We start from the raw sequence: 12,914 nt of genomic DNA on the forward strand, positions 1-12,914 counted from the left end.
ATGGCTGCCTACGTGGCGGGGTAAAAAACGGTCATACACGTAAAAGCCCACTCGTGTACATACGAGTGAACGTGGGAGTTGCAGCCCACGAACGCAGAAGAAGAAGAAGAATAAAAATTTAAAAATCACACACATAACAACACAAGCTCCCGCCATAGTGCTCTCAGTAATGCACACACGTGCACAAATATACACACATACACGCACGCACGCACGCACGCACGCACACACACACACACAAATCCAGAAAATTTACGATTACACACACAAACCCACCTTTCTCCCTCTCTCTCTCTCTCTCTCTCTCTCTCTCTCTGTATATCTCTCACTCTCTCTCTCTATGATTATATTTGTCTGTTTGTGTCAGTGTGTGTGTGTGTGTGTGTGTGTGTGTGTGTGCATCGATTTATGGGCTGAAAGACGTGTGTCGGTGACGAGTCTTTGGGTACACCTTTTTGTAATTTCCATCTGTATTTGAATCAGGAATCAGTTGATCGTAGGATGTGTATGCGTGTGTGAAGCTCGCTGAGCGTGCCCCATTTTCGATCTTATTTTATTTGAATCACTTGCTTTCCATGTATGTTTCTTTATCTTCTAATATTTGATTTCCTATTTGCTTACTCTTTTTGTAATTATTAATATTTTATCTAATTTTGTTCACTGTTCTCGCGCGCTAGCACGCACGCACAAACACACACACACACACAACACACAACACACACGCGCGCACGCTTATGTACACACATGCACACACACACACACTAACACACATACTAACACACACAAACACATGCACACACACACACACACACACGCACGCACGCACTCCCTTTCTCTCCCTTTTTCTTCTTCTTCTTTTTTTTTTTTTAAGAATTTGCTTCGCTCTCATGACTTATCCAATATATGTATGTATGTATGTATGCTAAGGCCAGCATCTGCTTCCTTTTATTATTTTTTACGCACATGTGGTGTTGCATATAGATCAGTTCATATATACGCTTTCAAGCCTCCTTGAAAATCGAAACGAAGAGGCCAGTTTGGGTTAGCGTCGCAACCGTGACGGACTAACGATATCATTATTGTGTAACAAAATTACAACATCAAACTGGGAAAGAAAAGCCACAAACCATTCCAGGTACGCATATCATGCTCAACACCAGAAAATATCCAGGACCAGGGTTCATGAGCGATCTTTGCACCATTAAGTTTGCTTTGTGTCAGTTAAGAGTCGTCCTAAGCCTGTGGAATTACTTAACGTTAAGCAAACTTAGCACTGCCAAGTTCTCCCAGGCAACCAAGCCCACGTCTTTCTGATGCTAGCGAGGTACTCCCTACAGGGAACCATCCCGACGCCAACTGCTCTAAAATGCTCTTGGCCGAGAGATTGGGGATGTAACTTGGGCAAGACTCTCTTCCACTTAAATTCAAGCCCAGATAGTTGGGACAGCAGTTGTCTCCTCTGCTGCTCTGATGGTCATAGTAAGGTACGACTGACTATCATACATACATACTCCCTACACGGAACATTCTATCAGCAGTTTGTATTGTCAGTGAGTTTCCTTCTTAGCCGGGGCTGCTGTGCCTGGCGCGATGTCACGTTACCTGTGACACACCTGACGACAGTGACAGGTACTTCATGAACTGTCCACAAGGTAATCTTGTAGTGTCGTCTTGTTGTGTGTGTGTGTGTGTGTGTGTGTGTGTGTGCGTGTGGCTTGACTGACTGTTGACAGTTATTGAGTTTAACGATCTATTGGCCAGGGTCTTTTAGGGCACATTGTTCGGTGCTTACAACTTGGTTTGGTGAAGGTTTCTTCAATCGAGGTGGAACGTCTTGGGACTGGCTGTAAAACAACAGCGTAAAATGCTAATGCACATATTTGCGCACGCAACACGCACGCACGCACGCGCGCGCGCGCGCGCGCACACACACACACACACACACACACGTCACGCGTACATTGACAATTTTTTTTTTTTTTCATTTATTCATTTTCATCTCAGTAGCCTCTAGGATACACATCTCGAAGAAAGAACATAATATGAACTGTCTCTTACGACCCGTCAATGCTTCAGTTCTTTGTTCCTTTTTCTTCACTGATTCATGACATCACCACCACCACCTCTCTTGTGATTCTTATCAGTAAGGCTCTCCCTATTACTCTTCAGAAAAAAAAAATGAAAGAAAAAGAAAAAAGAGTTTCCCCCTGATTCCGTTCGCTTTCATTCTCTTGTCATTCCATTTTGTCATCGCTACATTGGTCATCGATCGACATATCCCTCATATGGTTATGGACATATCCCCTCATATGGTGAACATATCGTTCACTCTAATCATCATCATCATCGTCGTCGTCTTCGTCACTGTCATCCTCGTCGCTCTGACTTTGCGCTGCTGCGGTTGTTGTTGGTGTTGGGGCTGCAGTCGTGGTTGGGGATGTCATTGGCGATGTTGTTGCAACTGCCTGGGTTGGAGCTGTTGCCGGCGGTTCTTGTGTTGGTTGTGGCTGTTTTGTTGCTAACGGTGGTGTTGTCTCCGCCCCTGCTGTCGTATTTGCCTCTGCCGCTGCTGACGTAGCTGTCTCTGCCGCTGATGCTGTGGTTGCTGGTGGTGGTGCTGTAGTTGCTGGTGGTGCTGTTGTTGCTGCTGGTGCTGTGGTTGCTGGTGGTGCTGTAGCTGGTGGTGCTGTTGTTGCTGCTGGTGCTGTGGTTGCTGGTGGTGGTGCTGTTGCTGGTGGTGCTGTTGTTGATGGTGGTGGTGCTGTAGTTGCTGGTGGTGCTGTGGTTGCTGGTGGTGGTGCTGTGGTTGCTGCTGGTGCTGTTGTTGCAGCTGGTGGTGCTGTTGTTGCAGCTGGTGGTGCTGTGGTTGCTGCTGGTGGTTCTGTGGTTGCAGCTGGTGGTTCTGTGGAAAGGAAGATAGGCAAAAGATTATGTGTATGGAAGGTCACTGATACAGAGATACTCTCTCTCTCTCTCTCTCTCTGAAGGGGCGAATGGTTCTGTGTGCTACATTGTAGTTGAGTACGAATATGTTCTTATGGCTTAATTGTTACATCTATACCGATGTAAAGTGCAGCGAGCCCTGCACTCACCACACTGAGCAGAACAGCTTTGTGATAAGAACTACTACTACTTCTACTATTCCTACTACTATTGCTGCTGCTGCTGTTACTACTGTTGCTGCTACCACCACCACTACCACTTTTTTTTTCAAAAACTTTTATTTGAAATGTTTGGATTTTTAGGAAATTATGCAGCTGGAACTAAAGAAAGGAGAAGAAAACAACAATGGCAAAAGAGAGGGAGGGGTAGGTTTGGAAAATAACTGTGAAGGATCATTTGAATCTAACTGCATGATATATAGAAAGAAATAACTGGTTTGTAACAATCATCCAGTAGAAAAATAGACATCAACAACGACAGATGAGGATAAAATACATCTATGTATCTATCTATCTAAAACGAAACAAAATGTCAAGAACTGCAAATTGTTAATGGGGTCCTCCTACTGAGAAGCACTTGGGACAAGCACGGAGGCTACGCATTCAAACATACGAATCATTTCTCCTCCTTCTTTATGTACCGCTGGTTCCTGTTTTATCTTCTCATCTTTCTCATCATCTAATAGCAGCACAGGGAGTGTTTGACGAAAATAACAGTAAATCTCTATGCTTCATGCATGCAAGACATTTTTGTGTGAACAACACCAGATACTAACGCCATCAAGCAAAAATCACCGGAGCTTTCGTCCAGATCTAAGGGGTTCGGAGGGGGATACAATCTGGATAAACATATCAATAGCAAGAACGTTGTTACAATATGAATTTGCGTGCTTGCAAATCTCAACAGAATCAGACAAGGTGATAAAAAAAAGTCGTATGGGATGTTTTGGATATCATCAACGATTTAGTTCAGCCAGCAAAATTTCAAGGGTTGACAAACATCATGAAACGAACGCAAAGGGTTTGTAATGTAAATTTGACATTACATTACCATTTAAACATCATGTGTGCAGTGTCACTATAATCTTACATATTCACCAATATCAGCAAATCAAACATATAGTGGGCATATAAACGAAATGTCGTTGAAAGTATCAGTTCAGTAATCACCATTGATCATTCCAGATCTTTTTTTGATACCATGAAATATATATTTTGAGACAGGTTACGTTTGTGTGGGTCATAGTCCGCTTGGAGTAATATGGAAATGGGAACTTTCTTTGAATCTTTTAGAAATTTTATGCTTAGATCTACATTCACCGTGCATTCAAACAAAAAATGCAATTCATTTCCGGTTTTTGATATACAAAAGGGGCAGCATCTTTTCTTGTTCGAACTGTCATAACGATGGATATTATTACTGAGAGGAAGTACACCAAGTCTGATCTGAGAAAGAGCTACTCCAAAGCAGTAGATACCAGTAATCATTGACTGTAGTCATCAGTACTATTTCCAAGAACATTCATAAATTGTTTATACCATTCATGAATCGTTATATTGTTGCTAAGTTGTTGAGTGTATTTTTGCGGTTTTTTGTTGTTGTTGTTGTTGTTATTTTGTTTTGTTTTGTCTTTGTTTTTTGTGTGTTTTTGTTTGTTTGTTTGTTTGTTGTTGTTGTTTTTTTGAGGGGTGTTTTCTTTTTTATACTATTTTTTCCACATCCCATACTTTTTGTTTCTTGTCAAAAATATTTTTTGATCAAAGAAATTTGAGCTGAGAAAAGCGTGGACACTGTCTGCAGTCCTGGGTTCTATCTCTGTTCTCCTGGTTCTCCTGTCTCCCTCGTTGTCCCTTTGGTGTTCGTGTTGCTGTTGGTGACGTCCTCTCCTGTTCCTGTCACTGGTGTGCTGGTGTCTGTGGTCAGTGGTCCTGTCTGCTCTCCATCCCTCACCAGACCGGCTCTGTCCTTGCCAGACACGTGGCCTGTTTCGTGTCGGGTCCACTTCCGGAGCGTGAGGGGTAAGGCCAGTACTTCATTGTGTCGAACATTTTTAACATCATTGAGGGCGTTTCCAGAGAGTTCAGAATTACGCCCCTGGTGATGAAAATGCGGATTTCTTGTGCAGGTTTGTTGAGACCTGTGCACAAAATGCAGACGTCCATTCCAGCAATAAACCGCCTGACCTTGCTTTCTGTAGAACTCCACCATCTCTCTCATTGACAGGTCAGATCTGAGGTGACTTTGATTCCATCCTGTTGCAGCTTTTCCCTCGTTTCTTTGCCAGTGAGAACAGACATTTTGTCTGTCCACAAAGAGAACAGGTCGGGGGTCATCACTGTGCTGACGGAAGTCACCAACACGAAAAGCATGCTTAACACCATACAGTTTCCATGTCCGGCGGTGGGAGTAATAGTTAAGTATATCAATGGTCTGCGCAACACATGGATAAATCATACCACGCCGTGGTTCAGGAACGCCGAAGAACTTAAGGTCGCAGCGTTCGGCGTCCATTTCTGTGGTCTCCTGTTTCTGCTCAAGCTTTTCAAGACGCTGAAGAATGGTTTCTGTTTCATCTCGTAAGTCCAGTATGTCGTCCCTGTCTTGTTGTACCTGATCTTTCAAAGTGCCAATCTCCTCAGTGAAATGGCGTAATGTCTGCCGCAGTACCTTGACTTTATCGTCCACTCTCCTGCAGATGTTGGCTGCGTTGGTTCGTTGCTGGCCAGAGCTGTGAAAATCGCTAGTCCGTGAACTGCAACTCCATGTTAGTGGAGTTTTCCTGGTCCATCATTACAGATGAATATTTAGTGTAGGGGAGGGTTTGGGGATTTCCTTTCTACACCTCCGCCTTTTTCCAGTGTGCTCTTCAAACAGTTCGGGGTGGCTCAAAATGTTTGGTCCGTCTCAACACTGAAGTCAGTGCAGCAATGTTATAGTAAGAAAGAAAAAAACGAGAGAGAGAAAGAGAGAGAGAAAGAGAGAGAGAGAGAGAGAGATCATAGGGATGCAAAAGAGGAAACTTCTATCGCAAAAAGCCAGGGATTTTCTTTCTAACTGAAAGACAATGCTAGCATCGACATGTGGGGTTAGGGGTGTGGTTGGGATGGTTACGGGTTAGAGGGAGGGGAACACAACTCCATACACTCGCACTGCACTCACCTGTGGCCCCTTGAGCGATACCCGCCAGTAAGAGCAAGGTAAACAGGCTTAGGTATTCCTGGAAGACAACACACAGAGAAAAAACACGTTCACTATGTTCATAACTATATCATTCAATATCAGTAGTACCCCCTTTTGGGGGAGGGAGAGGGAGGGGGGGTTCGGGGGGGGGGGGGGGGGGGGGGGGGGGGGGGGGGGGGGGCTTTATGATTTAAAAATAATTAAACAATGATAAACAGGTGTGGGGGAGCGGAAGTGGGTGGAGGTCAGGGTTCATACAGATTACACAGACCACCAGTTATCCGAAATTTACAATACTATAGTATAGTATAGCAAAATGCTTCCAGGAAGAAAGAGAAGGTCTATTACCTGCCCAATATGTTGTTTAAAATATTCAATAACCAAAATATAGGCTTCGTCTGGAACTGCGAGGAAGTAGCCTACATTAGTATGTAGGCCTACACTCCAAAACCTAAAGCTTTGATGAATCGATACGATTATGCAGTACAATTCTCTAAACTTGGCACTTTGATCTGATATTCTGACACAACAAGAGCAGTCATTTTTATCATTTTTTGTTCAAACAGGAACTTCTTTTGCTAAGCATGGAAGCTATATTTCTGGTCACGTCTTTGGTGCAGATAGTAAAAAAGGAAATCAATGTGTAATTAATGCTATGGGGTTAATTTGCTTTAAACTGATCTTTCTCATCTTAAACATTACATTTTGAAATTATACTCAATACATAAAAAGCTGTGTACAGGGCTTTCACTTTGTTCATTCGCCCAAGTGGTCTTTTTCGGAAAATATTAAAATCAATACTACGAGTGGACTCTATAGATCTATTGGCTGAGCCCTGAAGGTCATGGGCAAATATCAATTGCGTAAACATATTTATACATATTCAATGCGCGGGCTCATATTCCTCGCGAACGAAGGACGCCATTTTGTTTCAAGTTGTTGACCTGCCCGTTCAATAATATATTCAATCAATAATACATGATAAAATGTGATGGAAAGTTGGAGAAGGAGACCGTTAAATATTTACCCTGAGAAAGATTTGTGAACGCCTCATCACTTACTGGACTATATCCCAAACTGCCATAAAAAAATATCAACAAAATCAGTTGGAATTCACAGTTAAAAATAATAAACAATGAGAGTTCATACCCTTGATGAAACGTAAACATTTCCTGTCTTGGCTTTTCTCAAAATGAAGTCCTTTTCACTTCATATGACGTTTAGAAGCACTTGTACTTGGCTCCACATGTTATTAGTTTAACAAAATACTCAATTTTCACATCAACTTTAAAACTATAAAACTAGAATGAACATAAAAGAGAAATTGAAGCGACCGTGTGGTACTACATTCCCGGTGGGTGTAACTTAACTTGTACATCTATCTAGATCCAGAGAAAACGGCTAAATGTTGCAGTGTGATTGCAGTGATAGCCACGTCTCCTTTACCACGGACTTGAACAGAATTTTTAATTGCCCTTAAAGATTTTTTGAATGCCCAAGATACACCACAATAATATGATTTAAACGGCGTTCTCACTGCGAATACCCCAATCGATTTATCGCCCTTAAAAAAGCATGTTTAAATATTAAATTTTAGAACATAAGGTAAGGAGCCATGATAGTTTAATGGGTAAGACAGAATCTGCTGTCAGGACTTTTTTTTTCTTTTTTTTAACCTGAAGCTTTATAATAACAAAGACAGAACACATTTTAACAAATAGTTGGGTTTTTTTTAAGTGTATCACAAGTGAGTCTTGAAGGCCTTGCCTCTCTTGTTTTTAATAGTTTGTACAAATGCATGTTATATTTTTTTTTAAAGGAAAAAATGGAAAGCATGGACTTGGATCACTTTTTTTTCAAATCAAATTCAACAACAGAACCAGTGAAAATTTTCACATCACACAACGTTGCACGTCTTCGATCTGACGTCATGAGTCCAACTATGACAGGAAAAAGAAAAGAGAAAAGAACTATAAGGGCGTTCTTGATTTAAAAAAAAATTTTATAGGTTTTTATTTATTTATTTATTTTCTATATCATGACGTAAAGGGTTTGAAGAGATGTATGACAAATTGAAACGACAAGGCTCGCTCAGGATACAATCTTTTCTCGAAGACATCCTTTATTAGGATTTATCCCATTGACGATTTGTTACACAGAGCGAAAAAGAGGCTTCGGCCGGTACACTTATGTTGCACTGAAAATGAGATGAGCTAAATTTGAAATTTTCCGATCTTAAAGATGAAAGAGAAATGAATACGAAACGAACTACCTTTCATGAGGAATGAGCATCAGTACTATTACTTTTTTTTCTTTTTCTTTTATTTCTACATCCAGCTCCCTGGGTAAAACAAATTAACTATGTAAATGAAATCAACTAATAAATGAATGAATAAATGATTAAGATAAGATAAAATAGAATGAGACAAAAACTGAGAAAAAAAAAAAAGATATACACAGGATATTCTTATTTCATATTCAAGAAGAGGAAACAGATGTTGCCATTTCATCTGGAATGTCCTGAAAAAACACAGAAGCAGGGAGGGAGGAAGAGCTCGACTAATACTGAATCATCATCAATACAACATTTACACATAATGAAATACATTTGTGTCAGATACAAAAAGTTCACAAGTAAATCATGAGAGTTCACATTATATCATTAAAAGCTTGATTCGTTTTTACGATATTCAGGAATAATGATTCCACAACCAATCTTCATAGAGAAAGACAGACAGACTGAGAGATTACCATCGTTTCTGGTGTCGTCGCTTGCGTTCTGCTCTTTGGTTGTCGATCCAGCCTGACATGACTCCGGCGGTGGTACTGGCTTTTATACCAAAGTCAAGATACCCCCCTGCACCCTCCCCCCACCACACCCCCACACACGTTCATTCTAGCTGCCATGTGCAAGATGTATCTCAGTCAGCAATGGAATAATTTTAGTCTCGTGTCTGCACAGCCCACATTGTAGTTATTGCCAGACAAGGTGCCAGGTGTTGCTGGCTGCTTTTATGAATTGTCTGCTAATTAATCGGAACAATTAGTGTTCAGTCACCAGACTATTATCAGTGATTACTCGCGAGCGCGTGTGAACACCTGTAAGGAAAACAAAAATAGAATACTCATACATTTTCTCATAGAAACACATCTACACGTGTGTGGACCTACATGATATGTCGACACACGCTCTACGCATGGGCACATGTTGCGTCAACGTTCCCATGAATATGGCTTCAGGGTGGTGGAGTGGGGGACGGGGGGTAGGTTATTTGGAAGGGAAAAAAGCCCATATCACCAAAACTTTGCCATATATCAGAAATTCCAAAATCATGTTTTCTTCGAAAAGATTCTCAGTTTTATTTGGAAATTGTACACGGGTCTTCTGTTCTCATGTACATTTGTGTTTTGTCATGAGCGTGCGAGCGTAGGCGTGTGTATGCTGTTGTTTGGGGGTTGTTGTTTTTTGTGAGTATTTTTTTATGTTTTTTGTTGTTGTTGTTGTTGCTTATATATATATATATATATATATATATATATATGTGTGTGTGTGTGTGTGTGTGTGTGTGTGTGTGTGTGACCAAGTGCTATGCTTGTTTCAAAAATTGTTTCACACACAAGCTACAGCAGACGACAGTTTTCACAACTAACCCACGCGCAGAATGTGTGACGTCACTCCCAGTTTGAATGCAAAGCTGCTTACATCATTTTGTCCTCCTCGCCAGACAACTTACTCATGGCTCGACCAGTGTCGTGTCGCGGTACCCTATTGGCTGAGCTGGAATCTGTGTTTCTGCTCCACCCTATTTAATTAATATCTCTGTTGTCAGATCATGGATCCACAATCCTGGTTTGTCAAAATGGTTCCATCAGACAGGAGTTGATATCCGTGATTGTGAGAGTAGCATCATTCTTCGTGGACTATTTTCCAACAAAGTACTCATGATTATTGTTGAAATTGTCGCCAGGGTTCTCATTAAATTATCGTCTTAATCAAACTTCGTTTTATGCTTTTAGAAGTGCAGCACCCAACTCTTGTTAGATTAAGTTCACTAAGGGACACAACTCTAAACCGTTGCTATCATCGCTTCGATTGGAATAACAAGTGAGTTTTTAGAATCACACACACGTTTTGTTTTATTAAAGAGCATAGTGTGGTATAATGGAATGTGAAGCATTTCAAATAAATTATATGAACAGTGTGGTGAAATAAGCATGGGTGTATGGAGGAGAAAACCCCCCACATATCTGAGCACTTGTAGCTTACTCAAACTGGAAAAAAAAATCGAAATTGCAGTAGAGAATAATAAGGTATTATCGTTGGACAATAATAAGGTATTATCGAACTTACAAATCCATGTAAAAAAAAAAGAAAAAGAATGGCAATAATAAATAAAAATTATTTTAAATTTTTTTGACGGGCGCAATAGCCGAGTGGTTAAAGCGTTGGACTGTCAATCTGAGGGTCCCGGGTTCGAATCACGGTGACGGTGCCTGGTGGGTGAAGGGTGGAGATTTTTACGATCTCCCAGGTCAACATATGTGCAGACCTGCTAGTGCCTGAACCCCCTTCGTGTGTATATGCAAGCAGAAGATCAAATACGCACGTTAAAGATCCTGTAATCCATGTCAGCGTTCGGTGGGTTATGGAAACAAGAACATACCCAGCATGCACACCCCCGAAAACGGAGTATGGCTGCCTACGTGGCGGGGTAAAAACGGTCATACACGTAAAAGCCCACTCGTGTACATACGAGTGAACGTGGGAGTTGCAGCCCACGAACGCAGAAGAAGAAGAAGAAGAAAAATTTAAAAATCACACGCATAACAACACAAGGCTCCCGCCATAGTGCTCTCAGTAATGCACACACGTGCACAAATATACACACATACACGCACGCACGCACGCACGCACGCACACACACACACACAAATCCAGAAAATTTACGATTACACACACAAACCCACCTTTCTCCCTCCCTCTCTCTCTCTCTCTCTCTCTCTGTATATCTCTCACTCTCTCTCTCTATGATTATATTTGTCTGTTTGTGTCAGTGTGTGTGTGTGTGTGTGTGTGTGTGCATCGATTTATGGGCTGAAAGACGTGTGTCGGTGACGAGTCTTTGGGTACACCTTTTTGTAATTTCCATCTGTATTTGAATCAGGAATCAGTTGATCGTAGGATGTGTATGCGTGTGTGAAGCTCGCTGAGCGTGCCCCATTTTCGATCTTATTTTATTTGAATCACTTGCTTTCCATGTATGTTTCTTTATCTTCTAATATTTGATTTCCTATTTGCTTACTTTTTTTGTAATTATTAATATTTTATCTAATTTTGTTCACTGTTCTCGCGCGCTAGCACGCACGCACAAACACACACACACACACAACACACACGCGCGCACGCTTATGTACACACATGCACACACACACACACTAACACACATACTAACACACACAAACACATGCACACACACACACACACGCACGCACGCACTCCCTTTCTCTCCCTTTTTCTTCTTCTTCTTTTTTTTTTTTAAGAATTTGCTTCGCTCTCATGACTTATCCAATATATGTATGTATGTATGTATGTATGCTAAGGCCAGCATCTGCTTCCTTTTATTATTTTTTATGCACATGTGGTGTTGCATATAGATCAGTTCATATATACGCTTTCAAGCCTCCTTGAAAATCGAAACGAAGAGGCCAGTTTGGGTTAGCGTCGCAACCGTGACGGACTAACGATATCATTATTGTGTAACAAAATTACAACATCAAACTGGGAAAAAAAAGCCACAAACCATTGCAGGTATGCATATCATGCTCAACACCAGAAAATATCCAGGACCAGGGTTCATGAGCGATCTTTGCACCATTAAGTTTGCTTTGTGTCAGTTAAGAGTCGTCCTAAGCCTGTGGAATTACTTAACGTTAAGCAAACTTAGCACTGCCAAGTTCTCCCAGGCAACCAAGCCCACGTCTTTCTGATGCTAGCGAGGTACTCCCTACAGGGAACCATCCCGACGCCAACTGCTCTAAAATGATCTTGGCCGAGAGATTGGGGATGTAACTTGGGCAAGACACTCTTCCACTTAAATTCAAGCCCAGATAGTTGGGACAGCAGTTGTCTCCTCTGCTGCTCTGATGGTCATAGTAAGGTACGACTGACTATCATACATACATACTCCCTACACGGAACATTCTATCAGCAGTTTGTATTGTCAGTGAGTTTCCTTCTTAGCCGGGGCTGCTGTGCCTGGCGCGATGTCACGTTACCTGTGACACACCTGACGACAGTGACAGGTACTTCATGAACTGTCCACAAGGTAATCTTGTAGTGTCGTCTTGTTGTGTGTGTGTGTGTGTGTGTGTGTGTGTGCGTGTGGCTTGACTGACTGTTGACAGTTATTGAGTTTAACGATCTATTGGCCAGGGTCTTTTAGGGCACATTGTTCGGTGCTTACGACTTGGTTTGGTGAAGGTTTCTTCGTTCGAGGTGGAACGTCTTGGGACTGGCTGTAAAACAACAGCGTAAAATGCTAATGCACATATTTGCGCACGCAACACGCACGCACGCACGCGCGCGCGCGCGCGCGCACACACACACACACACACACACACACACACACGTCACGCGTACATTGACAATTTTTTTTTTTTTTCATTTATTCATTTTCATCTCAGTCTAGGATACACATCTCGAAGAAAGAACATAATATGAACTGTCTCTTACTGTCTCTGTCAATGCTTCAGTTCTTTGTTCCTTTTTCTTCACTGATTCATGACATCAC

At 41.7% G+C, this 12,914-nt stretch overlaps 1 protein-coding gene across 1 annotated transcript; it reads right to left on the reverse strand.

The window, feature by feature from the left end:
- Positions 1 to 2,066: 2,066 nt before the first annotated feature.
- LOC143299910 (uncharacterized) lies at positions 2,067 to 8,906 on the reverse strand. The gene is made up of 3 exons (XM_076613424.1): positions 8,875 to 8,906; positions 6,103 to 6,160; positions 2,067 to 2,902 (listed from the first exon to the last, which is right to left on the reverse strand). Exons 1-3 carry the CDS (start codon positions 8,875 to 8,877, stop codon positions 2,331 to 2,333), a joined length of 633 nt encoding a protein of 210 aa, XP_076469539.1. The 5' UTR covers positions 8,878 to 8,906; the 3' UTR covers positions 2,067 to 2,330.
- Positions 8,907 to 12,914: the final 4,008 nt, after the last annotated feature.

This window comes from Babylonia areolata, chromosome 25 (assembly GCF_041734735.1).
Source record: "Babylonia areolata isolate BAREFJ2019XMU chromosome 25, ASM4173473v1, whole genome shotgun sequence".
NCBI lineage: Eukaryota > Metazoa > Mollusca > Gastropoda > Neogastropoda > Buccinidae > Babylonia > Babylonia areolata.